This window comes from Triplophysa dalaica, chromosome 21 (genome assembly GCF_015846415.1).
Source record: "Triplophysa dalaica isolate WHDGS20190420 chromosome 21, ASM1584641v1, whole genome shotgun sequence".
Lineage (NCBI taxonomy): Eukaryota > Metazoa > Chordata > Actinopteri > Cypriniformes > Nemacheilidae > Triplophysa > Triplophysa dalaica.
The window spans coordinates 13,095,400-13,123,024 of record NC_079562.1 but is presented as its reverse complement, the minus strand read 5'-3'; the positions used below and the strand labels follow the sequence as shown (position 1 = coordinate 13,123,024).

At 38.0% G+C, this 27,625-nt stretch overlaps 1 protein-coding gene across 1 annotated transcript in view; it reads right to left on the bottom strand.

The window, feature by feature from the left end:
- Positions 1-7,510: 7,510 nt before the first annotated feature.
- Positions 7,511-27,625, bottom strand: part of wdr18 (WD repeat domain 18) — a 47,338-nt gene continuing 27,223 nt past the window's right edge. Inside the window, exons 8-10 of the mRNA XM_056734883.1 lie at positions 14,573-14,733; positions 10,911-10,979; positions 7,511-7,888 (exon numbers count right to left, since the gene is read on the bottom strand). Of these exons, the coding sequence (XP_056590861.1) occupies positions 7,760-7,888; positions 10,911-10,979; positions 14,573-14,733 (359 nt within the window). The 3' untranslated portion in view covers positions 7,511-7,759. The remainder of the gene's footprint in view (positions 7,889-10,910; positions 10,980-14,572; positions 14,734-27,625) is intronic.

The following is a 27,625-nucleotide window of genomic DNA, read 5'->3' as shown; positions in this document are numbered from 1 at the left end:
CAATTCTTTGGCAGTTTATGAAATCTTCAAAATTGGATGGAAAGTGGCCCTAAAATATGTAAGGAGACTTAAAGGGATAATACAAAACCTGTCATCATTTATTTACCCTCATGTCATTTAAAACCTGTATAACTTTCTTCTGGTCAAAATAAAAGAAGATATTTTGAGAAATGCGTTAGCGGTTTTGAGTCCATACAATGTAAGTAAATGGAGTCCAATGTTGTACGGTTGCCAACATTCTTCAAAATATCTTCTTTTGTGTTCTGCAGAAGAAAGTTAGACAGGTTTGAAATGACATGAGGATGAGAAATGATGAAATACTATTCGTTTTTGGATTAACTTTCCCTTTAAGCCACTCCAGCCTGATCTGACAGGAATATTTTACAAGGTACCTAATTCACATGAATTGGTAAGATGTAGAGTGCTAAATAAAAAATCTTAAAGTTTAAAACAAAAAAAATGTATTTTCATTTTTTTCACACAAAACAGTAAAAACTACGAGAGGTTATTTACTTTTAATACCCCAATTTGACCCGGCACATTCAATTCTTTTCAGAATTCCGAAATCAATGAAGTGTTTCATTCAACCATTAAAACTGATTTTTTGTTTCAATGTCTCGACGTAAATAACTGCATCTGAATAAACAATAATAAAGTGCTTTACAATTTTGTCTCCCTTTTTTGTAAAGCATTAAATCTTGTCGTTACATTAACAAATGTTGTTTATTGTAAAGTATGGCAAACGTTTTTAAACTAATTATTATATAAAAATAAGTTTGTTGAGTGCGTTTTTTCTTATCTTAAGTGAACAGAGCTGAAAATGTAAGGGTAACTTCAGTAAAATTCTTGTGGCAGTGTTTATACAGTAGCTCAGTGTTCCTGCTCCTTCAGGCTTTTATTTAAAAGCAACAGTGAGGTGCAGTTCTGCTCTTCTGGGCTTACGTACCAAAATCTTTACCACTTAAAAATAAACATCCTTTCGGTCGCCCTCTCTCTCTCTTTCTCCTGTTTGCAGCACATTGCCTAAAAATCGAAGTTCACTTCCTAGTGAATCTGGATGTGTGCCAGAGGAGCTCAAGGCAAATCTCTATAATGTAGACTTGTTGCCAAGTCTTTCCTTTGTAATTCTCTGCCTCATTACATGAATGTCTAACAAGACAAAAACCGTGAGACCAAAGAGATGTAGACAGGTCAACTGTAACAGCAGCCGGTGGGGAAAAAAGGGTGAACCCGAAATAACGAGACACTCGGGAAACAAAGTTAGCGCATAAGAAAGACTGACACCTGAAATATCAATGTTGTTTTTTGCAGATGTGTAGTTGCTGGATAAATCTTTAAATGCTATTTCTTATCATCATTTTCTACATTCTTCATAGCTGGGTTAGTTGCACGGATACGCCTGATATCATTATGATCTTATTCAGCCTCGACTCACTTTGTCTCTTCATACGCACAGTAAATTGGTGATATTCAATCATAATTTTATGGTGGGCGTCTCATTTCCTGTTTCAAAACCTATTTCCACTCAATCTCCCTCTTTATATAACACCACGGGTCTTATTTTTCATTTCTCTAATCCGTTCTGAACACAATATCCAAATAAATGGACTCCATTGTGCGGAGAGACAGGTACCCTGTATTTGCTTAATTTCAGTCAGACAGATTTACGCATGAACGGACCTTCCGAGAGACAAAAGACAATTCACACGGCTTGATGAATTACGTTTTAATCTTCAGAAGTGTTTTCAAGCTATCGCCAAAGGTTTTTTTAATACAGAGACTATGGGGTCCTCAGAGGATGAAGTATTTTAAAGTTCACTGATCTGTATTTAAAAGATTGATTCTTTTGAATTCTTGCAGACACATTCTGCTCACTTTCTGTACTAGATGACATTAATAAATGTTTGGCAACGCAACACATTCACACTATTCATCAGGGTACAGAGTGGATTCTGTAGGCTGATTCAGATTCGGTATTCCTCAAACGTTCAGGTCGTAGCGTAAGAGAACGGGTGGATTTATCTCGTGTTCTGGATTAACCTCTGTATTACACTTTCACACCTGCCTGGTTATGCTCAACCAGCTGAATTACACAGTTAACTCGCATTGTGCTGAAGATCCTCCTGTGTATACAGACTGGGAAACTGGCATATTTTGTGTAAGGGAACTGTAATGGAGGCAAAGTCTATTAGGGTTTGAATTTGAACTCTTGAACTTTGCTGTTGTTTTGCAGCAGGTTTTCCAGTCACTTAGTGTAGATTTATTTAAATTTTTGTTTTAAAGATAAACCTACATAGTTCTCATTTTTTCTTTAATAAAACAAGGTCACTTTATTTGTAATGTAAATGTATCTTAATTTAAAGGGATATTTCACAGCCGAATCTAAATTTTCGCATGTTTTACTCACCCTGAAGGGATCCTGACTGACTTTCTTTTTGAAAAATAATACAGTCAAAGTTATAATACCACGAATCATTTTACTTCCAAGCGGAAGAATGGGAGTGGATGGGCGTCAACTTTTTGAAGCTCCAAATAGTGCTCGATCGATCAAAAAACTGGATCTATACGGCTCTATGGTCTTAACAAAGGTCTTCTGAAGCAATGTGTCTGTTTAAGAGAAACATCCATATTGACAGCGCTATTAACATTGATAAGCTTCCGTTATCCCTGCACTTGAACCAGAGGCGTTTTTTTCTGGTGAATAAAACTTTGGGAGATTTTGATTGGCCAGTGAAATATCCCTTTAAGAAGTTTTAAATATTTTTTACTAGAAAACAGGAATGCTTAGGAAGAATGTATTTTTTTGCAGTGTTGCTGTGCTAATGCCAGTAATGAGACCACTATCTTCTTGCTCATTTTGAATCTCAAAAGCCAAAGTGTGAACTCAAATTGAAAATGGTTATTATTATTAAGTAGTAATTAAATCTACAGTAAGTTTCTGGCAAACGTGTTGCAAAACTAGTTTTACAGTTTAGGTCAAGGAATGGCACACATTATACTTTAAATAAGCAACCAATACTATCCTATAATATTTCATATTTAAGGAATATTATCAAATCAATAGCTGTAGTTCCGGATTTTATTTATTTACACATTTACCACATGAAAAATAATTAATGTGGCTTAGTAAATATCACAAAAATAAACAGCTATATTAACTTAATAAAACCTTTTAAAATCATTTATCTGTGTGTTTCAGTGGGACATATACAGATGTAGATATACAGTATTATTTAAGTTGATTTGAAGAAAAAATAAGTATTTCATTTACAAATTATGTTTTCTTTTTACTTACATTTACACAATTTAAACACTATATTTCATTGATTTCACAGCTTTGAGTGTAAATTGTTTCACGTAAAATAATCATAACATTTTTAGAGTGTACGATAAAGTTACTGTATATGATCTCATCACCAAGTAACTATTAGTATCTCTGCAAAGGACCCATAACTACTCGGTTTTATACAAGAAAGAATAGCACTTCAAGATTTAAAAAGAAATAATAAACATTTGTATTTGTAATATTTTTTCCTGTAATAAAAGCATTGTTTTATCAACGAAATCAAGCACTGGCTCACGTAATTTAAATAAAACAATCAAAAAACATCAAAGTCTTCATTCACACCATTGAGAATATGAGACGCGTCCTTCTCCAAAAAACTCTCATCCTCTAACATCACAGTTGGTTATTTAAAAAAAAACATGTTTCAAACCCTGTTTGATCTCAAAACTTCATAATATTTGTTTAGTTTTATGTTTTCACTTTTTTTTTCTCTTTGCCTCCTTGAGAAAATGCTTCCAACGTGTGCCATTTTCCTCATGCGGGAAGACAATAGTGTAGTTAAAAGAGAACATTGAGTTTTATTTGCAGTTTGATGGTGTCAGTGATTGGTTTACACAGCGATAAGATCCCTGTGGTGGTTTAAAAGCCTTCAGTTTCAACAACAGCTGTCTTAGTGGTATCATGAGACCATTAGCCGAGCCTCATGGGTAGGCGATTGCTCTACACACCAGTTATGCATAATCCATTTTATGGATCTTTTTTATTTCATTTTAAGAGCCTGGAATAGGACATATGAACTACTGTTATCAAATATTCCTCTAAAATCTGACTATAAAAGGCTGGACTGTTCAGTAGCAGCGATGCGTGAGGTGTTTGGAAAGAACGTTATTTTTTCTGGTTAGGAAAATGTTTAAAGATGCATGGACATAAAAGGGTCAGGACATAATTCGCGGTTTCCCTTTTTTACCCAAGGGGCTCTTTTCAGTAGACAATTGTTTAAATACGAATATGCTTAATATAGCCTATACTATGTTTTTATACTTTCAGACATTGACTTCATTATATAAAGTAGAAATCAATATTTGCAAGTAGCCTATAGTGGAGTTGACCGCATCCATGACCTTCTCTTGTTTTGATTCGGTTTCTTTATCATATTTGCATTGATTTTCTTAAAAACATTGATACTGTACACAAATCTTTGGACTAAATAACATTAAATGTTATAAAGAACGAACACCAGCCAGAATTCCACCCCATACGTGCCAGAAAATCTGCTAAATCTCTCGACATAAAATAAACAAAGTTTGTAAAAAAGGACAGAATATGGCACAGAAATGAACACTGCAGTCCAGAATGGGAACCAGCTCTCAAGCGAGTGTGTTTTTGCCCAGACTTAAGCCTTTATAGTGCTGTGACAAATTCAGACTTTCTCATGAGTCCGGACGGGTCATCCCACAGCACCATTAGAGGTTCAACAGAAACCCTTTAAATTATTCACATTCTTCTTGAAAGCGTCTTGAAATTTGAGGGCTGTATTTGCATAAGACTTCTGAAAAACATTTTTATTTGGTCAGCGTGCAGGAGTCATTGGAGAGCGATGTGAATTGAAGGATGTTGGATGTTTATTCACAAATATGTGAAATGACAGCTGGAGGGCTTCAGCAATCAGAACACATCTCACTGCTGAAAATGTGTGTTATCTTTTGTAATCAACGATTGTGTGGCATCGCATGCTGCTCTTTTTATTTTGGACACGCTCCAGTATTGACTTACGTTTAAAGCCACTAGCAGATGATATACTTTAGTCCACAACATGAACTTTAAGAGATCTTGTAACAAAATAACAAAAGACTTTCCTATGTGCGATTATTTAAGTCAAAACTTTATAGACGGTTTCAAAGCAACAACACAAACAAACGTTAGTCTACTGTGCATGCGCGCGTTCGTGGACTGCCCTTCACTTCCTGTAGATTATTTCTTATAACAAGCAAAAGAAACCGAGAAGAACCGTTACTTGGCTAAACTTGTCTCTCCATTATTTTAAATTTGGACTGCGATACCAAGCTCAACCGCTAGATGTCAATTTACCGTACGGTTTCTTTAAATGCGACATATTCAACAAATTGTTTATTTATTTTAAATTAACATACAACAAAATTCAACAAATTGTTTATTTAATGCAATAAAATAATAATATGAATTCATGTGAACACAAATTAAATAAAATTAGAGTTTGTTTAAACTACGTTTTTCAAATTTTTTCAAATTAATATCAATCAAACTGCAGATGGTTTGTTTTGATTAGTAGACAGGATGTTGAAGACTGGATTCCTACAGTATATGCATCTCAACACCTTCATTTTTCAGGGTTTAGGACAGGCAGTGCTGCACACTATTATACACAGTGCAGCGGCCGCATGAACAGTTGTTTACTTGTACCTGTGTATTTTAGCACATCTGTAACGCTTTTTTCGACTTCCACTTATTGTCACTTATTAAAAAGGTGAAAATGCAAACGAGGCAAAAAAAAACCTCTCAGAACAAGCATCTTCAACAAGCCCCTTTAACACACCCTGCTTCAATGCTCCGTATGCAGTTTAGGAGTACAGACTGACTCTGTCAAGCTGAGGGAATGAGTTTGCCAATAAGATTTCACCGTGTTTGTGTAGGGGGATAGTTTCTCTCTTGTGAACAGGAAGAGCTGAAGTAGAACAATCTTCAAAGAAGCTGAGAGGTAGTTGTTATCTGTTTCTCTCTCTGTCCTAAGATAATGATGTTAAGATGGGTCTTATCTCCATCACATGGTCTAAATGAGTTTACTTGATAAAAAAACAAGCATTCCTTTTATTTGTGACAGCATGCCATCCCAATGTTGATGACTTTTTCCACATTTTTAAATTAATTTAGTTTTTGAAGACTTGCATATTTTCGCTTTAAGATTCTACGGACGTTTTCAGAATTTTAATCCTGGGAGGCATCAGCAGGGGGGGGGGGTCACAGCAAGGGCAGCTTTACTCTCCTGTTACAAGGGATGGAAAATAAGCTGCTATGCAGGGGAAAGGTGTTTATAAAGTGAGGAGGGAGGCAGACACAAGGGGGGAGGCGCGCGGCTATGAGATCGAAACTGCCATTTGAACATGCCGTGCGGCTGTATGAACACGGCTAATCTGATTTTACTGACCGCCTTCAAATTACAAGGAAATAACTTGGCTGATAGCCTCTGGATGCAGAGCGGGACACATTGTACCTCCCTAAGGATGGATGTTCAGAATGACCCTGTGTCTGGTAACAGGTGAGATGGAGTGTCTCAAAAATGTTTATGAGCAAGAAACTTTATCACATGACTTATAGACAGTGATGTAATGAGAGCACGGAGTCATAGAAAATACAAATGTGACACTGACTGTGAAAACCCAGCTAAAGCCAGATGTTTGTGACTTATTGTTTTCTACATAAAAGATATGAAAAGATTGAAATCATAGTGAAATTAATGCTTGTTGTCAAATTATGTAACATCATAAATAGATAGAGACTCCAGCCAGGCAGGGACGAAATTCTACCTAAATTCAGCTTTTATTAAAATTATTCTGTTTAATGTCCACTAAAGTTCCATTTGCGACGCTGTACACGGTAGACCAATCACAGCAGACTAGACCATCTGACCAATCAGATCAGTATACGCTGACAGAAAGGAGGGGATTAGACAGATGAATCTGATGTACGAATCATTTGAGAATCAATCAAGAAGGTAGGTAATAATAACTGCATATTATTAGATAATGAAAGTGTTTTTACACCTAAACGTGTTGTTGGACACTGAATAAACCAAATTATACCATGGTCTGTTTGAATACTCCATTCTGATTGGCTGGAAGGTGTGCATTAAAAGCCTTTAACGCACGGGACGCTCCAGTCAGTTTGATTACATTGAAAATTAACTCTCAAACATCAATAAAAGCTTTTGGTAAATAATCATGGTAAAAGCGTGATGAGCCACAGTTTACCGTTCATTTAAGGATTTTAATGCACTACGCGGAGGATCCACCCCCTGCTTCGTGTCCGGTGGTTCTTCGCCTCGACGTTGTGCATAAAAATCCTTTAATGGGCGGCTAGCTGAGGATTTTGCCTTAAAAATCACAAAATATACTCTTTAAGATTTTGTGATAGGTTTATTACAGTAAAAGCTTTTTAAAGAGTGTGAAAAATGGTAACGCAGATGAATGATTCCTTTCCGAAGAATACTTTTTAATTGTCATCCAAGTCTTTCATAACACAAACAAGAGGAGCTTCAAATTTAGATTCACTTCGACCATAATACAAAAAGTAAATGTCACAATGTATTAAACAGTAAAAAAATCCTGCTCTTAGGATCACTTCAACCGCCCAGGAGTGACCTGAGGTTGGTGTTGTTTCAGTCCGGTCTCTCATTCATTTTGAACTGACACAGTTCTTCTGATAGAGATGAAAGGTCATCTAGTTGGGTTTGGTCAGCAGCTGAGTGGAGAACTCGTACAGGTCTTTATTGATCTTCTTCAGGGTTCTCACCTCCTCCTCCAGCTCAGACACTCGTACTTTAGTGTTCTCTCCATCACCAAACACGCTCTGGAAAAAACAACAAGAGTCGGTTCCCTCAGGAGTTCTCTCTTTATTTTTGCATTTCATAGAGAAGGGAACGTCAGGAAATGATTTAGAATAATGACTTTAGGGCTGAATCCATTTCGGATGAACTATTCCTCCAATTTATATTGAACCTGTAATAACCCCTTACTCTAAAAGAGCTAACTTGCACGCATTTATAATCCAGATGAACTGTGTAAATGAGGAGGTGAGGTTATTTCGCGAAAAACCCACCTGGCTCTGAGAATTTGAGTTCCGTCACATTCGCTGAGGTCATCAAATCCCGTTTTAGAAAATCCCTAATCTAGCCGCGAAAATATTGACATTCCCTTTGTGCTGAATTCCCCACTGGCAGGCAAACACACCGGGTGACAGCGATGCACATTTTCCCCAGATTAAGTCCGGGGGAGGAGTGATGGCGAAAACGCTTCAGTTATATATTTATTTACATGCATCTCGTGAACAAACACAGCGGGCTCTGAGCTTGCTGGCAGGATCGAGCTCTCTTTTGAGTGAGTGAAACTAATCCACTTAATGGTCCTGCCAGAGCTGGACTCGGTTTAAAAGCCATCTGAGCTCCGCGAGGAACCGAGAACAACCTCTATAGTGACCTGAACCAGTACGAAGAAAAATAATGACAACGGACCCCAAAGACCCCCTCGGTCCCTCCAGATGGACGGAGCTGAGGGGACCATCTGGCCGCACTGTACTTTGACATTTTAAAGAGGGTAAAATAATGTTTTTGGAGGTAGGTACGCAGTCTTTGAATCGTACAGGATTGGATTCGGCCCAGCTCGCTGTATCTCCAATTCCCTAAACAACTGACGATCAATAGATGCAGCTCGAAAACCTCCACATGGATGGTCAAAAAACCTTCCTCGAACAGAAATGTGGTGACAGCTGGAGTGAGATTCCTGAACTACGGAACATAAAACAAGAGGCGCCAGATCTTTGATCACTTCCTGCTGCAATTGCTTTTTTTCCCCACTGTGGAACTCAGAGAAAATAAATCTGATGTGTTAATCAGTTCAGCTTCAGCCCAGTTGATCTGATCGTGTTCTCCTCCAGCGGCTCTCAAATACCTCTCTCGTAATTTTCCGATAGCGTCTGTGTGGAGAAAGTCCTTTACAGTGTTATGAGAGCAGAAGAGCCCAGTGGAGCTGCTCTATCAGCAGATTAAATCACTGGAGACTTCATCTGTGTGTGTGTGTGTGTGGCTGGCTGGCTGATTTCCTGTAAGTGGCAGTAAATAACATGGTCTATACGGAAGATAAGCATCATATTGACCACGTCTGGAAAGCAGACACATTTCACACTGCTATTGGCCTTTCCCCCAATAATCCATTTAAATTTTAATTTATACTTTCAATTGTGAATTTTTACTGCATTAAACATGTTTCTGATGTAAAATAGTCGATAAATATTCTCTTTTATTAATAAATAACTGTTTGTTGAGCTTTGATCTTGTTGCCATTTTAAAGCGGCCGTGCAATGGTGTTTCTTCCATTCTGACTTCTTTACAATCTTAAAAATGTGCCGTCTTCTCATGCTTGCTCATGCTGTAGTATTTCTGTGCTCAATACACTCCACCAGCGATCGTACAGGTTTCGGAAAGTTTTTTCGAATATATAAAACTGTTTCGTAACATCTTTACATCTTTCTTAGTCCCTTATTGGACAATTCTACCAGAAAAGCACGCGGCAGTAAGGAGAGCGGGAGAAGACGTCACTTTCACTTGAGTGCAGGAGATAGAGAGCATACGTTCAGGTGTTTGTTCACTGAGTGAATCTGATGGCTCTGTTTTGGTGACAATGGGTGCGCATGTGCTTTAGTTCAGACTACCCCTCCCCCCGCACGCGCCGTATGCTTTCGGAAATAATCGTACAGCTGTATCTATGTTCTATTAATGTGATCAAACTAAATACTCTTCGAAGAAACGAAGTATGCAATACTACTTACAGTTACTCAAGATGAGATTGTCAGAAACCGTGTGTGTTACGGCCGCTTTAAATACTGTATACAGGAAGTTGTATGTGGCCATTACTTGCCCAAGTCAAAGGAACCCATACCTCAAGTAGGTTCACACTATTGACAGTAACAATAACTATATAGATAAAGAGTCCACAACAATTAAGATATAGATGAACAAAAGTGTTGGAATAACTTTAAGACCTGTTATGAACGATAAAACATACCGCTAAACAGTTACTGGGGCAGTTCTAGGTTTAGTGGTTTTTGGGACGTAGTCAGAGACATCCATATGTGTGTCAGAATACTCTGTATACACTTTAAAAACATATGGGGCCCGTTCACATTTCACGGCTAAAAATGTGAGGAAGATGCAAGCCGCGCTGCTTTCTCACTTGTTTTCAAAGCGTTTGTGCGACAATTCTTGATGTGTGTCTACATTTAAAATAACCAACTTGAATATAACCAAAGTGCAAAAGACGCAAAATGTGTACAGACCCTGATTCGTACAGGGCATAATAATAATGTGGGCATAAGTCATTTGCCGGCAATCTCATTGGTCGGCTAGTTTTTACCACCCCAAGACGCTTTTAAGCCTGGTGTTTTGCGCTTGGTGTGCACACTCACATTGGCGCCCTTTGTTTAGTCACGAGGCGTTAAATGTAGACGATAAACTTGCGTGATTATCCTCCCGGTGTGAACAAGCCTTAACTTTTCACTTTAGTTATAATAAAAAAAGTAGACCAAATTAGATGCCCATTTATGTTAAAAGATATTTAAACAGACATTTCGGAAAGGAGAATATGAGGTCTGTGAAGTGCAGTTAATTATTCAGGTGAACATGGTTATCAGCCAATGCATATCAACAAAAAACAAAAATGGCAGTTTTTTTTCTCTGGCTGAGATATCACCTACCGGAGCGCAAAATCTGAGATAACTATCCTATCGCAGGCCTCTCCTCACTGATTATGACAAGAGTCAATGGCAAGCTGTCCCGCCCTTGCTAAAATCCAGCCCGCCTCACGGTAATGATGTTTACCTTGTCCGTGATGGCGCACATCAGAGAGTAGAGCTCGTCTGCTTTTTCCAAGTACGTGCCCTCCAGATCCTGTAACATAAATAAGAAAAAACATCAACATAACACATTAAAATACTGATTGAGCATGCCAATAAGACGCCCGCATGTGTGCATTCCCGTGATGCAAGCGTCCCCGAGAGATCGTGCCGAGCGTGAGAGGGTCAATTAGAAACATGGTTTAATAGTGGCTGTCTCCTGCCGGCTGATCACTACTGACAGTGAGTAAGTGGCCGGGGGGGTTGCGCAGGGACTAACGTTGTTCCAAGGGTCCGACGAGATTATTAAGGCTGACAATGAATATCCCAGCAAGGTCAATCTCTTTTTAACAGCTCTTCCCAGATCCTGCCATATTGCCCAATTGATTTACAGACCATCAGTGCCAGTCTACGGAAATTTACCGTTTCTTCCATGACGCATACAGTGAAATTGCTGATTTTACAGGAAGACGAGGAAAGCTGGTCCTGCTGTTCGGCACAATAGTTTAACTGTTCTTGTGAAAAAGTATTCTGTTTTCATATTTTTCCTATTCAGGTTTTTTCGAACATAAAAAATGTTTGCCTCTCCAAATATTTATTTGATCTTTAACATTTATGCAAGCGGCAGATACCCAAGCAACTTACATTGCATTATACTATACAACTGTTTTGAAGTATGTGCAATCCCTGGTTTCTAACACATAACCTTATGCCATGCTCTAACCATTGAGCCACAGGAAAGCAAAATTGAATATGATTTATGAGGAATTTAGATTAGATGACTGCAAGAAAGAAAAAACGGAGAGCCAGTGCAATCTCTCTACGTCAGACTTCATTCTGTGTTGCGCAGACCTAACGGCATATGAGGTAAAGCCGCTGCGGAAGCAGACGGCATCATTATGCTTTGAAACGCTCTCGCGGAAGTTTGATATTATATTGGTTTGCTAATGAAGCGCCGAATGAAGCACAAAACATTCTGAACTTTCGATCACAAAGTATTTCCCTCGTACAACAGACATAAACAAATGAAACAAATCCTATCCAGTATAAAAGAGTATAAAACCGTTTAGTGACGGTCCATTTGGGACGATACTACCCTTATAAAATCCATACGCTACATGGTTGAGTGCATGGTGTATAGTATGTCATTTGGGACACAGCCTGTGATTAACACACAGCAAGTCTGCTAATCTGCGTAATGACTCCTTTGAGTCAAACACGGAACTCACAGACTTAATGTCTGAATCTGTCAAATCATTTACTCAAAACCCCTCAGAACGTATGTGTGCCTTAGGCCATTTAGATAGAGTGGTTTGTAAGATTTAGTCTTAATAATTGAAAGTATTTACAGTGTATTTATATGACAAGGTGTTGTAAATTACCTATACAATCATTTAGTTTAGACAGGAGAGAGGTGAAACCAGAACATATCAGAAGCTGTTGTTAGCTAGCTGCTAATTTAATTTAACTGTATGTAGTAAACGTGTCCTTTGATACTGATAGAATTATTATATCAATAAAATTCTCAAGTCTGGCAAATAAAAATCAATGAACGCTAGTGGAAAAAATACAGCTTTTTTGCCGATAGGGTGAGAATGGAGGATATATGAGTGACCGGTAATATCTTTGTCGAATAATTTCATACCCATTAAATAACTTGGAAAAGGTTGCAAAACGTAATAATAACTACTGAATAAAATGACAAATCAAAAGCCTTTTTTTGCATTTATATTGGATTTATTGTCAGTATTGGATTTGTAGTCCAAGAGTAGGGTACGTTTAACTGTGTGTGGATGACAGTGTTTGTCAGCCACAACCGAAGACCAATTTTGACCAAGGAAAGACCCTGCTACTATTTTAAATCTTTTTTCAAAATGTTAACCAAATTGACTGAATTGTTGGTCTGTATCAAAAGAAAGAAACTCAAAGGTTAGGATGACAAATAAACCGTAAGAGAGTTTACATTTTTGAATGAACTACTGCCATGAATAAGAGAATGTAGCGGCTCCAAGTGACAGTAGTGGCAATAATATCCACTCAGACAATAAGTAGAGGACATCACGCTGCCTATACATGCTATTAGAATTATACTTATAATGACGTGAATTGACGTCCTTTCAAGACGTTTTTACCACTGGGGAATTCAGAGCAAATTTTGATCCTGGGCAGGTCATAAACTTTAAACTGGTTAGAGCATGGCGCTAGCAATGCCAAGATCATGGTTTCGATCCCAGGAACTGCACATATTCAGATACAAATGTATAATATAATGCAATGTAAGTCGCTTTGGATAAAAGCATCTGCCAAAGGCATAGTGTAATGAAAATATAAACTGCGAAGGGCAAACAGATTGTAGAACCTGAGAACCTTGTACTTCTAGAGACTCAAAAGGTATGTTCCAGTTCTGGAAAATGGGGGGACTGGAGACTGCACACTAAATATAAAGCGTTCTTCATTTCAAGCCTTTGCTAACTATCACTTATAAATGATTATATACCGTACATAATTAATTGCAATTATTAAGACATATTTGCTTACGATTTGGTAAAATGTGTCTGGTAATCTTCACCAACCAAACTGACCTGTAAACCTCACCAAGAGCTTTTGCCCCACCGCAATGAGCTGCCTAATCCTCAACCAAATAATAGCTTTCCTAGCTTTCCTATCTTCATGCATAGTTCTCAAGATATGTGGTTCACTCCATTAGCAAAGAATAAAGAAGCGTGATCTCCTCAGAGATGGAAACACGTCATATTGAAACCCCTGCTACACTTCTCTGACCTCCATCTGCTTCCATCAACCGGCACGTTAATAGACTTCTGCGCGCTTGCGATTATTAAAAGGGTCACGCAGTTCATTTCGGGCCTAGCATTGCGGGCTTCTCGTTGTGGAAACAATTCTGAAAGAGAATTTAATTTTCTCCAAGCAGCTTTAATTTACACGCTGTGTGGACCCCTAATCACGCCACATGTGTGATGCTGAGCGCAGCCTCCGGGTCGCAGTTTGAACGCGTTGTTTTGGCTCCTGCCATAAGTATTAATGCACTTATCAAAACGGGTTCCCCGTCGCTGAGCAGAGTGCGAAAGACGTGTTTTTCAGATAGCATGAGCAATCCCACGGGCTGGAAGATTAGCACGGTAAATAAACTGTTGGGGGGAAAAGGAAGATATGTGGAAGAGGAGGAGAGAATAAAGAAAAGTGAAGGCTAGACCCACGGAGCAGGTGGTGGGCAATTTTAAGACTTTGTATGAGCATTTCATTTATATGGCTATAATTGATTTAGACGTGGGAGGAATTACAGCCAGGCCACAAACAGCTGTTGCTCGACACCACTGTAAACATTCATCATTCCAGTGGAGGATGGACATTTCCATCTGTGAAACACGCATTAAAAAATCTCCAGCCCAATCATATCACCAACATGCAGCTGTTACATGCAATTAAGTCAAAGCCTTAAATAAAAATGGAATTTTCTACACTTATTTTTAACATTTAAGTGTCAATAAAACTACAGAACTTCATAATAAACAAAATAACAACACACACAAAAAACATACAATATCCACCCACTGTAGAAAGAGTTTTCTCATATTTATAAGGCACAAGTAAACACAGATTTTCCCGACTCTGAACATTGTTTCATGTTACCTGCGTGTTGGCTCCCGGTCTCACACACACACCTCCTGTGGCGTCTCCCTGCTCTGATGGGTTCAGGTGGCGACTGAACCGCGGCAGTGGGATTGATGGACGGCTGTCAGGCACAAACATGTTGGCAGGTGCTGGTATGATGGCTGCGTTGGTAACAGGACCTGTCGGAGAGAAAAAGATGGACGCTGTCGATCAAATCATCCTTTAGAAGTCTGATAGTTTGTGCTAGGAGTACAATATTCGTTACGTGTCGTGAAAAACTTTCCAGGGGTTTGACCCCGTAACCCGTAAGATCCCAGACGTATCCGTCACCAAATCGACCACATATAGACCGAAAATTATTTTGAATAATAAAAATGATCGTTCACACTATTTTACAGTGCCCGTGGTACAGTGTAATTATACATTTGAGTACCGAGTAATAATAATCAACTACATGTACTAACTCTAGGGTTAGGATTATGGTGTAGTTACATGTCATTTTGCATAATGTATAGTAAACACTATAGTAAATACATGTGTAACAAGGGCACCGTAAAATAAAGTGTTACCAAATGATCCATCACTGAATGACTCCAAAAGGTTGTTGGTTCGTTCGCAGGGAACACGCATTCGGATTGAATGTACAGCTTCAATGAACTTTGGATAAAAGCGTCAAATGCATAAATGTAAATGAATCTGGAAAATGGCACCGTAAAACCAGTTAAGATCAGAGCGAAGCATCATCCTTGGAATTTTACGACTTGTGGAAGTGCTAAACAGCTCCTTAAATACTTGCTTACCCTGTTAGACACTTTTATTCACCCATTACAGTCGAAGCTGAACATATGACCATCAAATCATAGAAAAACCCATCAGTATGTTTCATTCTGTCAGTAACACCATAAACTTCTGCTGTTTGAGACTGAGAGAAAGAGCTTTGTTTGTTTTTCATTGAGCTGACACAGTATATTCAGCACTCGTAGGAATAAAGCATTTGTACCGCTGTGATTCACCTGAGATCAATTAACAACATCCAGCACCAACTGAGCTTCTGGCAACTGCTGTTTACCGTCCTCTATAGAAGAGCTAAAGACAAATCATTTGACCACAGGGACTGTGGCTGACTCACTTGATCTGCATTAGTTCATGTACTAAATGTCTCCCTACAGCCGATCGAAGTGTCAACTGGAAGGATATGAACGCTTTAAAAATGTGTTTGTAAGTCAGCAGCTTGAGCACAAAAAACTACATTTATTATTTTTTATATTAAAACCCCTTCCACTAGCAATCCACTGTCCCGCCCGCTGGACAAAATGAGACTTTAGGAATGCTAATGGGTACAAACATTAGTCAATTATTTGTTTTTTAATGGAAATAGTAATACTGTATCTATATAGACCACTTTTCCAGATGCACTTCTGGTTTCAGTTTTGATAAAAAAAAATGTAATATCAAATATTGTCCCTGTCCTTCCAAAACCTTGTACGTCCAAATTCGCTGTTTTTTTAGAACACTGTACTTTTAAATGGTTTAATACTGTGTTGTCGAAGTTGACGTTTTAGGACTTTTTTGGTTATTTGCAAAGCCTAGTGACAAACATAAAGGGTGACCAATAATAATGGTCTGGGAAAAAAATAAAAATCACAAAATATGGAGACATGAGGTTTCAGAGGGACAGCAGTGATACAGTATATATATAATTAAATCTTAAAGATATTTTGCTTAACATTTAAATTTGGTCGTAAAAAGTCTGTAAATTGTATTTTGTGTGTGTGTGTGTTAAGTCTGTGTTGTGTTAATATAAACAAAGAGGAAGTTCATCTCGACCTGCGTTGGATCAGCGTTGAAACAACGTTGTTTACATCATCCAAAGTGGTCTATAGCGGCTGGCTTGTTGAGACAGAAAAAGATAAAAGATTGCACATATAATATTTGAAATAAATGCTTTTTCCACAAAGCTTCAAGAACAAAAAATAATCTGATCAACGATGTTCTGTTATTTGAACAATAGGGTCATTAGATGTGGTTTAATGTATAACAGACCAATGAGATTTCACTGTAGGAACCCAGAAATAAAACCCAACAAAATAGTTTTGCAACATCAATATCTTGTGTTTACATAAAAGTCATGCCTGGGTATCACATCAGACACCAAAATATCTTCTTTGTTTCAATGCAACAGAAACCTTTCATAGCTAGGATTACAAATTTCCACAGGGGAGCAGAAAATGCCAGTTATTTTCCATCAGATGAAACCCAATAAACAACACAAACAATTAAGGTGACTATTCATACTTCAAAGAGACTGTGGAGCAACGGTTTTCTACGGCACAATTTTGTCCTGTCATCTTGACATCCTCTAAAGATTAATCATTGCATAATTTCACAGAGAAAGAGAGAGAGTGAGAAGATCTATCACACAGAAGAGACTGTTGGCAGATTAGATTAGACCCATAAACTGTGTTGGCGTTTGATAGAAAAATTAAAAAAATGAGCTTCATCGCTCACTCTGAGTCATTCACAAAGTTTAAACAGGTCAACACTGGGATGTTTGTGGGAGGAGTTTGATTCCTGCTGTGCAAGTCGACTGGTATCGGTAGATATTATAATAATAGAATAACACATAAAAACATGTTTTAGTGGCATTAAATCAGCGCAATACCTCAGAGCCTCTATATATGGACAAATGGAGATCATCTTTGGTCAACGAAAACCGTTCGTATTTGACTCCTGTAATTCTTCTCAAGTCTTTACATGTAGAATTGTTAATTTATTGAAGCCATTCAATTTAACACAAGAAGCACTCTCGCCACCTAAGCTTCTGGTTTGGCCCATGCTTCCCGGTGAAAAAGAAAAGAAGGTGATAAATAGCTTTTTTGGGCGAACCGGCTCAGTGAACTGTGTGTACATTAATCCCTGTTTTTGAACGATGCCAAAGCAATTACGATAAAACAGGTAAGCAGCGATGCAGCGGCAGGCGTCTAGGGGATGCTGCATTCTCTCAGCTGTGTGAATTTGGCTAGAGAAACACGCCGCTTAAATGCATTCAATTATATCAGCCGTTTGACCAATTTAGTCTGTATTGGTATTTTCCAGAAATGTATTTTACACAAATTACGGGTGTAACAATACAGTGAAAAATTACTTTTTTGCAGTTAAAATAAACATGTTTTTGTACATCGTAAAAACGTATCTTACGGTATTTTACTGTTTTATTTTATAATTACAGTTTTAAATTTGTAAAATTATGCAGTTCACCTCTTTCATTTTTACACAGATTAAGGGTGTAACAACACAGTGAAAAATTTCTTTTTGCAGTTAAAATAAACATGTTTATGTACATCGTAAAAACTAATTTTACGTTATTTTACGGTTTTATTTTATAATTACAGTTTTAAATTTGTAAAATTATGCAGTTCACCTCTTTCATTTTTACACAGATTAAGGGTGTAACAACACAGTGAAAAATTTCTTTTTGCAGTTAAAATAAACATGTTTATGTACATCGTAAAAACTAATTTTACGTTATTTTACGGTTTTATTTTATAATTACAGTTTTAAATTTGTAAAATTATGCAGTTCACCTCTTTTATTTTATACAAATTACAGGTGAAACAATACAGTGAAAAATTACTTTTTCAGTTAAAATAAACATGTAGATGTACATCGTAAAAACATTTTTCACGGTATTTTACGGTTTTATTTTTATAATCATAATTACTGTTTTAAATATGTTAAATTATGCAGTTAACCTCTTTTATTTTAGAGAAATTACGGGTGTAACAATACTGTGAAAAATTACTTGTGTTTAAAATGTGCATTCTGATGATTTCACATGTACACTTTTTTTACAGAATTTTTACTTATTTTTGAAATGATGCAAAAATATTACAATACAGAAGTAGAGTGCCAATTTACACCTTGGATATAAAATAAAAAATATTTTTTACGGGTGTGCCCTAGCTGCCAGAATATTACAGTTTTGACAAGATTTTTTACAGGTATCTTATGAGCAAACACTGGAGAAATCTACAGACACACGCATTGTAAAGTCCACTTTAAACATGTTTGTTATTTTATTAAACGTAAAAATGGAACGTTTAGAAGTCCACCCGAAGTCTACTGAGTGCTTGATTTTCTTTGCCTCTGGGAAATGATAGATCACGCTCATAGTTAAATTATTTATTTAGGAATCAATTATTCAGCTAGTTCTCTGTGTTTGTGTCTCCTGAGTCTCTTGCTAAATAGAAGCTTGAGAACCCTGTAATGACCTTCAAGAGCTCTACCAAGTCAACTGTAAACATGATCTACACAGGTCAATCACAGGTACTAACAAAAGTTAAGTATTGAAAAAAATACATTGAATACATAAAATGAGAGTATGAACATGTTAGCATAACTAGACACTTCTGTACCAGAACAAATGTGTGTGTATGCGAGATGGTCACAAGAGCTCAGAAAAAGAAATTTGAGCTGAATAAATGTTGACATGTTCAATTCACAACAAATTAAAATGTTCAAATGTGAACAATACTTGAGTTTTTTGTGTCTGTTTGGCTTGTGTCACGTCTTGTGTCATGCTCAGTTATGTTCAGCGTCACTCTTCTGGATTAAAGCTAAAAGATACATGCAGAAAAGCAAGAAGTCTCACACACACAAGCCGAGAGTGGGTTGATACTTCATTATGTTTTGGTAGAGTATGCGGGAGGCATAACATGAATGTTAATGAAGGTTTAAAGACCTCCTGTAGTAAAATTAAGAGTGCCTGCGGGTGGATTTACAACATTCAAACATGGAAACTGTGAGGGAACCCCTCATCATAAATTCAAAGCCGCTGACTGAAATTTTACAGAATATTTCTATTTGACCGCCACATACAGAAATGGGGGATGGAGCCATCTAAACAGTCCTGAAGCCAAACCGCAGTGGGGTTCCCAACAGGGGAGCGTCCGCACCTCTGTATAAGAAGCATTTTGTCCATTATACACCCCAGTGAAGATGCCGCGGTGAGGTCTGCTGATGGCTTTGTTATAATGGTCTACATTATGTTAGTAGTCATTCACCCATGCAGTCTGTTTAGCTAAAGGCTCATCCGCCCTAATACGGTCTGAAAAGCCTTTTAAGAAAAACACCTGGAAGCAGGTTGGATGAATAAAGCATGACAGGGCTACTCCTGAGTAATAACATAAACGCCTGTCGAGGGGAAAACACCGGGCTCCGAGTGACATTTCTGGCAGTCTTTGAAGCTTGTCATCACATTCAGAAAAAAGTGAGAAGAGAATATCGCTGTTCAAAAGCGTCTGAGGTTTCATAGCATTTTAAACCCAAACAAATGCTGCCCAGATATCTGTAAAGTCAAATCCCAACAGAGCGCGAGCGCACTTCCCAACCTCCGCTTCCTACAGTCTAGATTTGAAAAATCAAGACAAATGTCCCAATTTCTCTTTGGTTTCTTGTTGACAGGGGAGTTGAATGATGCTTCCAACGTCAGGAGGAATCTTAAGTAGAACAAGAGTTTTTTTTTTTTTGTTTGTGTGTGCTACGAGAGGGAAATGCAGATATGTTTATCCGTGCTTTGAGATTCTGCCTATGTTTTTGTTTTGCTAATAAACGCAATCTGCAAAGGGAAAACCGTATTTGTACAGCTAATGGCTTATAAATAACAATGATAAACTCAGATAAAGCTAGAGAGGGTTTGTCGTACCAAAAAACTGCATTCTTGTTTTACTTCACCTGACTTGAAGGTATTTGGGGTGCATCCTTTGTCCCTGTCTAAATCTATTAGCTGATCTGAGACCTATGGACCTGTTTGTAAGCTACTTCTCTCAATGCAATAAGTGCTGTAAATCACTTCAATTAACGGCAAGGGATGTTCAATGCAGGCAATCTGCAATATATTAGAGTCCTTCATGCACTAAAAGCCCAAATTACAGTCTAGAGGAATTAAGGCACTCAAACACTCTGTAGGCTTCGTCCCAACAACCGGTCAGCCGCCTATATAGGCAGCATTTTAAAAGGACGTTCACATGTCGCGCCTAAAGGTAATGAGTTTTAAATGTTGTTACTGAAAGGATGAAACTGATTCATGTTATATAACGTGCAGTGAAAAAATCGGGTTTTTTCTGTATAGACACCTGGATAAAAATAAGTAGGTGGCTAACTATTTAAGCAAGCTTTCTAGGCCTATAAAAAAGTACCTGAGCGCGTAAAAGACGTGACATGTGAACAACCATCATAGGTGCAGACCAGACACAATGCACTTCATATTTATATTTGGAACATCAGATTACAATGCAATTGCACTGACAGGTACGCCCACCTTACATGCGTATACATTTGGGCGGTCTTAGTCAAATCTTATCACCAACTGACTGTAGATTTGTGGGGATGTGATTACATGAAGCGTTTCAGGCCGGTCTGGGTGAGCATTCGCTTTTACATAGAATACATCTTTTGTTCCGGTACTTTTTTTGGGGGCAAATCTTACGTGTCTTATACATGCATGGGCAACCTGTAACACACCAAAGACACAGAAATACGTATTCGCGGCATCTGACCATTTAATTCAATTTCTGTAAATTTCCTACCTGTTAGACGTGATGGCTCTCGATTATACTGTTGAATGGCTGTAATTAATGTGAAACTAAATACAAAAGAATCAATTTAATTGAGAAATTAGTTGCAGTACTAATATCAGAATGTTGGCTTTCATTCATAAAATGATGCTGTTAAAGAAATCTGTTGCTTCTACATTCATTTGGAAATTAAGTGAAATCATCAGAATGTAAAGTATATTTAAAAAAGAAATGTTGTGTGCGATTAATCAATACTCCCGACATCTATGCTAAGAAGACACTGTAGACTAGCTTTATTTCTCAACAGAATCTTTAAAGACATCACAAGAGAGCATATTTTCGTTTCCGTTTATACAGATATGATGTGTTTATCATGTTAACTTTTTGAGCAAAGTGCCGCATTAGTGAATTCACTCACTTAAAGGGGGCAAAGACCAACAGCTCATTTGCATTTAAAGAGACAAACGCCGAAACAGCCTTTTTTCGAACAGGCAAAAATTGACATGTAGCGCAGAGCAAAATAAAAGATTTGTCGTGTATTTTGAGCTGAAACTTCACATTCTGTGGACTCCTAAGATTGATATCACATGTAGTAAAAGGGCTACATTAGGGGGCTTTTAAAACCATTAAAATTCCCACTATAACCATTAAATCCCTCACAATTTCTATTGAGTTTTGGAACTGTTCTATTGTTTTTTCAGCAGGTGAATGAGGGGAAACTTTTGGGTTGGGTATAATTTGTGCTATGGGAGTTGATTGGATCACATTGGATATTTGGCCATTAGACATATAGTGTAGCCCCCCCAGGCCCAAACATACATCATGAAGCGAAAAGACATCATTTGGAGGAGGAGGGAAAGCTTTACCTTAAAGATTAAGAAAGCATGTAAAATAAAATAACATCTTTATTATCTCAGAAGAATACAATCCCATCCAAAATTGAGGATGACGCGATAAAGAGAAAATGATGTGATTTAAATAAATGTTGATTATAACAGAATTCATTGCTTATATTCATAACTCAATTCATAAAACAAAAAAGTTTAATAAAGCTACATATGTTGTGTGATCCAAGGCAGCTGCCTATTTAGACATTAGACAGCTCAACAGATTTACAGTCATTCACACCCCTGAATTAAACTCTACGTCATCTTAAAATGTGGCACGTGAGCTGCTTTTCCTTGTTGAATATGTTTATATTTTGTTGCATGCAGTCGGGTCTGGCTCATTATCTGCCACTCAATCACGGCAATTGATTCACAAGGAAACTGGCTCCACTCCTGGAATTACACTAATGGCGCAGGCTACTTCAACACACGCTCATAAATTGTGTGCGAAACCGCTCCAGGTCACGCGGGTTGGAGTGACAGGGAGAGGCATGAGGAGGTGGGTAAATGTGCGTGCTATGCCAGCTCACTGCAGAGTCTCTTGGCACGATGACACCCCGGAGGGAACGGGGCAGAATTGATATCAAATTTGTTGCTGTAATTTTGCCAAACGATCCCAGAGATCTCCCTCCCGAAGGTTTTGAGCTTACTGCATCAGACTCGACCTGATTTGATCGGTACTTCATTTCCATATCTATAGCGGGACAGTTTTACTCCGTATGGTATATTTAAGTCAACAAGAAGTGAGACACTGATATCTGATTTGTAACTCCCAACTGCATCAAAGCTGAAAATGATGTTCTAAAAAGATACACTTATCTTGTTTATATTTGTTGGAGCAGTGTGTTTACCAACATTGGTGTTTGTTGGGCAAGATGAGATCCTCAAAGCACATCACATGGGATAATCTAGCACCAGGCAGAGGGATAGAGAGCCGGAGACAGGACGGGAATGGGGTTTTGGGTTGTCTAAGTGGTCTCTAAATGGTGTGTGCTTGGAGTCTGCTCTTGACTTTAGGTCAGCTGGGTTTAGAAGATTACATGATTAATAGCCATGGCTTTGAAATTAACACAGAGGTCAAAAACTTGACCTACATGACGCAAGAATTTCTAAACTTCCTAAGAGCTGCAACAACCACTCAATTTAACCAATTATAATCAATAAAAGTAGTTGACAATCAACATCATAACTGATGAGTTGTGTCTGAATTCTTGTTGAACTTCTTGAAATTTAAAAATAAGAAGGCTCGAAAAACAGTGATAGAAAGATCCCCATAAGCATTTCCTGGAACTACGCATCTTGTACGTCTTCTGTCGCGCTTGTTTGTAGTTTCTGCACAAGCGTGTCCTCTGGCTTTAAGATGCATCCGCATTACAGTGAAGAACTGCGCAAAAACAAATGTAGTAAATCGTCTTGTCGTGTGCAGTTTATTAACGATTTATTGTGCAGCCCTACCTTATTTGTGTGAATGCTAATATAGTTGTTTTGATAATATTGTTATTTAGTTATCTTAATCATTCTTTGTGTGAACAGATCTTTAGTGCCTTGCATAACATCTCACGGCTCATTACTACACTACCCAAGCACTAAACCACCTCACCTTCATAAAAACATCATGACAAACTGTAAAGCCAATTTTTAGCTTCCTTGTGAATGACATATTGACATCATCGGTGAAAGATATTTATTATAAAAAACTCAACTACATGAGAGCCTTTCTATTTTATAAGACCTTTTCAGAGGATCTCCATGGAAACCATATTTTAACACGACCCACTTAAAACTAGGCTGGACCGAAAGTGGACTGAACAAATGGACCCTTCATCCTTATGAATACAAAATGTCTGACAGTTCAGTTCAGCTGGTTTTGGCAACAGCGCTTGTTTGGGTCGCCCTCTTTTCACATTCTCTTATTTGACAGGCTGGCTGCTGGCTGTAATGAAGACAGATAAAAAGAAGGGCGGGGATCAGTTGCGTCTGGGAATGAGGCGTGAAACCGGGTTTAATTGCCTCCATGATCAAGAGCCTTGAGGAGAGAGACCATCACCCCTCGTCCGGCCGCTATGAGTTTACAGAAGCCGCTCTGCTCAGAGGCTCGTCTCCTTCTGAAGTTTATGCCACGCTCGCACCCCATCCTAAGGGCCAACAGACCCAAGAGAGCAGGCTTCTGTCACACAAATAGATGCATGATGGGAACAACTAGAAGAAATGTGGTTTCTAAGGCCATTTGTAACAATAACTGTGCTAAAGGCATGCATTTGTCTATTAAAAAAAGCCTGCAAGCAGAATATTCGCCTTTTTAAACTGTAATTTGATTTTGTACATTCATTCAGAAAAAAGTGTAAACTCAAAAACAAATCCTGTGCAGTAAGTCCCGGCTTGTTTTGATTGGCCATTTGTCTGATTTTGTAAGAAGATCTGGCAACCCAGCTATAAGATTGCACAGAGGTTTTGTTTAGAATACAGACTATTTTCATTCAAGATATTACAAAAAATAAATGATTTTCTGTCAAATTCACTCTAAAATGTTTTTTATTTTATGTTACGGTTCATGTAAATACACGTATATTGAGATAGCCCTTAAAGTCCCAGTGCAACCCCTTAGTATGTGCAGCAATATTTGATGTGTTGACGTCATTTCAACTGAAAAATGCAGAGAGTGCGAGACATATCGAGTGCCCCCACCCCCTTTTAAAGGTGTCATTAATTGGGCTTGTTTATTGTTTTGTACTGTTGTATGAGGTTATGACGTTTGCCGCTTCAGCAGCTCTGCTTGTGAAGGGGCGGGACTCTTCGCATTCTAAAGTGGATTTGATTGGACAAGAACTTTGATGAGAGGCTGAAGTGTAGCATGATGTCGTGGAATTTCTAGATTTTTTTAAGCGCACGTGCCGGACTGTCAGTTTTGAACGGTTATATGTGACCCTGGGCAACAAAACCAGTCTAAAGGGTCGATTTTCGAAATTGAGATTTTTACATAATCTAAAAGCGGAATAAATACTAAATTATATTGATGTATGAGTTGATAGAATATGACAATATCTAGCGCGTTGGAGCATATCAGTTTATTGATGTCCTGAACTTATTTTTAATAAAAGGAAAAAACTTTCATTTTGATTTCACTGGGGCTTTAAGTAAACATACCTATTGACACTTTTCGGGATAAAGGCATGGGGATTTTTTAATGCTTATATAAACAACAAAGGTCATGAAATTTTGCATGGGTGTAAATGCACCTTTTATGTAATGAGTTGTGTAACTGTATCAGTTCATTTAGATGGAGATGTGATTGAGTGATTACGTACAGGGTAAATGACTATTGTACTACTAAAAACAACAATTTCCACCAGTTTGATTAACATCAACAGTACTTCAACCATGTTTACCCCTCCCTATCTCGATCACAAATTGCTATAGAATTTTAAACATAAAACTGAATCAAATGACACAACCGGTTTACAAACTTAATAAAAAATATGAGATTTGTTTAATTTTAGTTTTGTATTGATGATTATGGCATTGCCTTCCCTCTACACCGAACCTCTGAACAGCTAATATTATATATTTCTCTCTCAGAAAGAAAAAAAGAGAAAAACTTTTTTAAAACACAAATTCTCCAAATCTTGTGGTTGGGCTGACAGGCATCTCATTGGTCATTAACCAAAACCTTTAAAGCTCTCCGAGAAGTTTAATTACAGCAGGTATGTGATCAAAGGCCCTCAGAACCAACGGTGTAATTCAGCCCTGCATCGATCTGAGTACACACAAAAATCTGCCTCAGCCTCGCTCGCTCTGACTCCCTCTCTTTTCCTCAAAGCAAGACTATTAAACAGAGAAGCAACATAATTAACTACTGGATAAAGGTTATCACAATAATTCACTGCTAATTTCTTCAACTCGACCGGCCTTATTGGCCTTTAAAAAGCCGTCGACCGGTTAAACAGATCGGAGGTCTCTGACATCAGTTGTTCTTTAGCCCTTATTGACCAGCAGGGTAACAATAGCAAGAACGAAAACCAATTCATCACTGTGATTTTTCACCTCGCGATAGCCCTTACCCTCCACCTCTCCGCATTTGACGAATTACAAAGTTATTTAGCCATAGATTTTTTGGTGCCTCAACCAAAGTGATTTATTAAGGGTATAACAAGCGTATCCAATGAAGTAAATGTGTATAAAGACAGCTCGAAAATAATGCAACTGTGCACGGGACTTTTTCTGGAGTCTGCCGGAATGAAATTAATGGGAAAATTCTTTCATCCTCCTGCCCGTAACCCAGGACGACCAAAGCTCATCTGTATGTTGGAAGAGTGAACGGAGCTAATTAGCGATTTCACCTCACGGGAGAAAAATGAGAGAGAATTCAAGCAGTCCATCAAAACTGCCAAGGTCTACAGACTAACTCATTCAAAGGCTGAAGGATATTGGAATATTTAAGGTGTTATTGATACAGTATCAGGGATTCAGATTTATAGAACGGAGGATACATTCACAAAACCCACTTTACTTCTATAACGTGATGTACTGAATAAAAGGATACAGAGTACAGGGTTTAATCTTTCATTGTTTGATATTACATTCATAATTGTATAATATCAGCATTAACCAGAACACTATTATAAATAATAAATATAGCTGCAAGCAGCAATTATGGGGTCAAGACCTACAAGGGCAGAAAGGCAATCGTCTGTGGATATTTTTAATTATATGTATTTGAAAAGCAACATATAAGCAGATTAAAAGCTAAAAACATTTATTTGAATAGTATTATTATTGATTAACTTTTGACTAGTAGTCACCAAGTTTCTACGAGGCAAACAAGATGTGCCTATGATGATGCATACAATGTTCCAATACACAAACTTTGAAGTGTCAATTTCGAAGTACTTTGGTTAGAGCCAATTTCATGTCCTACCATCGTGTGTCCTCAGATTGTACCCATACATCAACATGGCAAACGTAGAGTCTCTAACTCAAACCCTCTATCGCAACAGTCCAAAGATTTACATATATTTTGGGTTACAACTTTTGAACAAGAAGCTCTAGAAACAGACACAGTTTTCCTTTGAATCCTTGACGGCTCAAACACACCCTATGATAGCTTGACCCCACTGATGTTAAGACAAGACAAAAATTCTCTTTGCACATTCCCTTTACGTTATTTGCATAACTGACACAGGCAGAAAGACAAGACTGAGGAAAAACTCATCCCAGGAAACCCAGACAGGAAAATAAGGTTGATCCTTAGAGGGTGAATTTCGGTCTCATCTGTGCGCCGATGACAGAATGTGTTCAAGGATAAGAACCACAACACTGCCTGATGTGTCACTATCTCTGTAGAATCTCATCATTCACTCGTCACCGCTGCCCGGTCTCGACCAAAACACCAGAGATCAGACACCTAAACTGGAAAAGACGCAGGTGTCTGATGGCACGTCAGCCGCGAGTGGGTGACATGCAGACTGGTCAGCTGCCAGGGACAAGTGAAGAGTCAGCAAGCCTGACTGAGCACTGATGGATGCCGGGACAGAAGAGGGCTGAGTGTACGTAGGAGTTGACTAAGCCTGTACACGATGGAATCAAGCAGGGTGACAGAGAAAGAGGAAAAG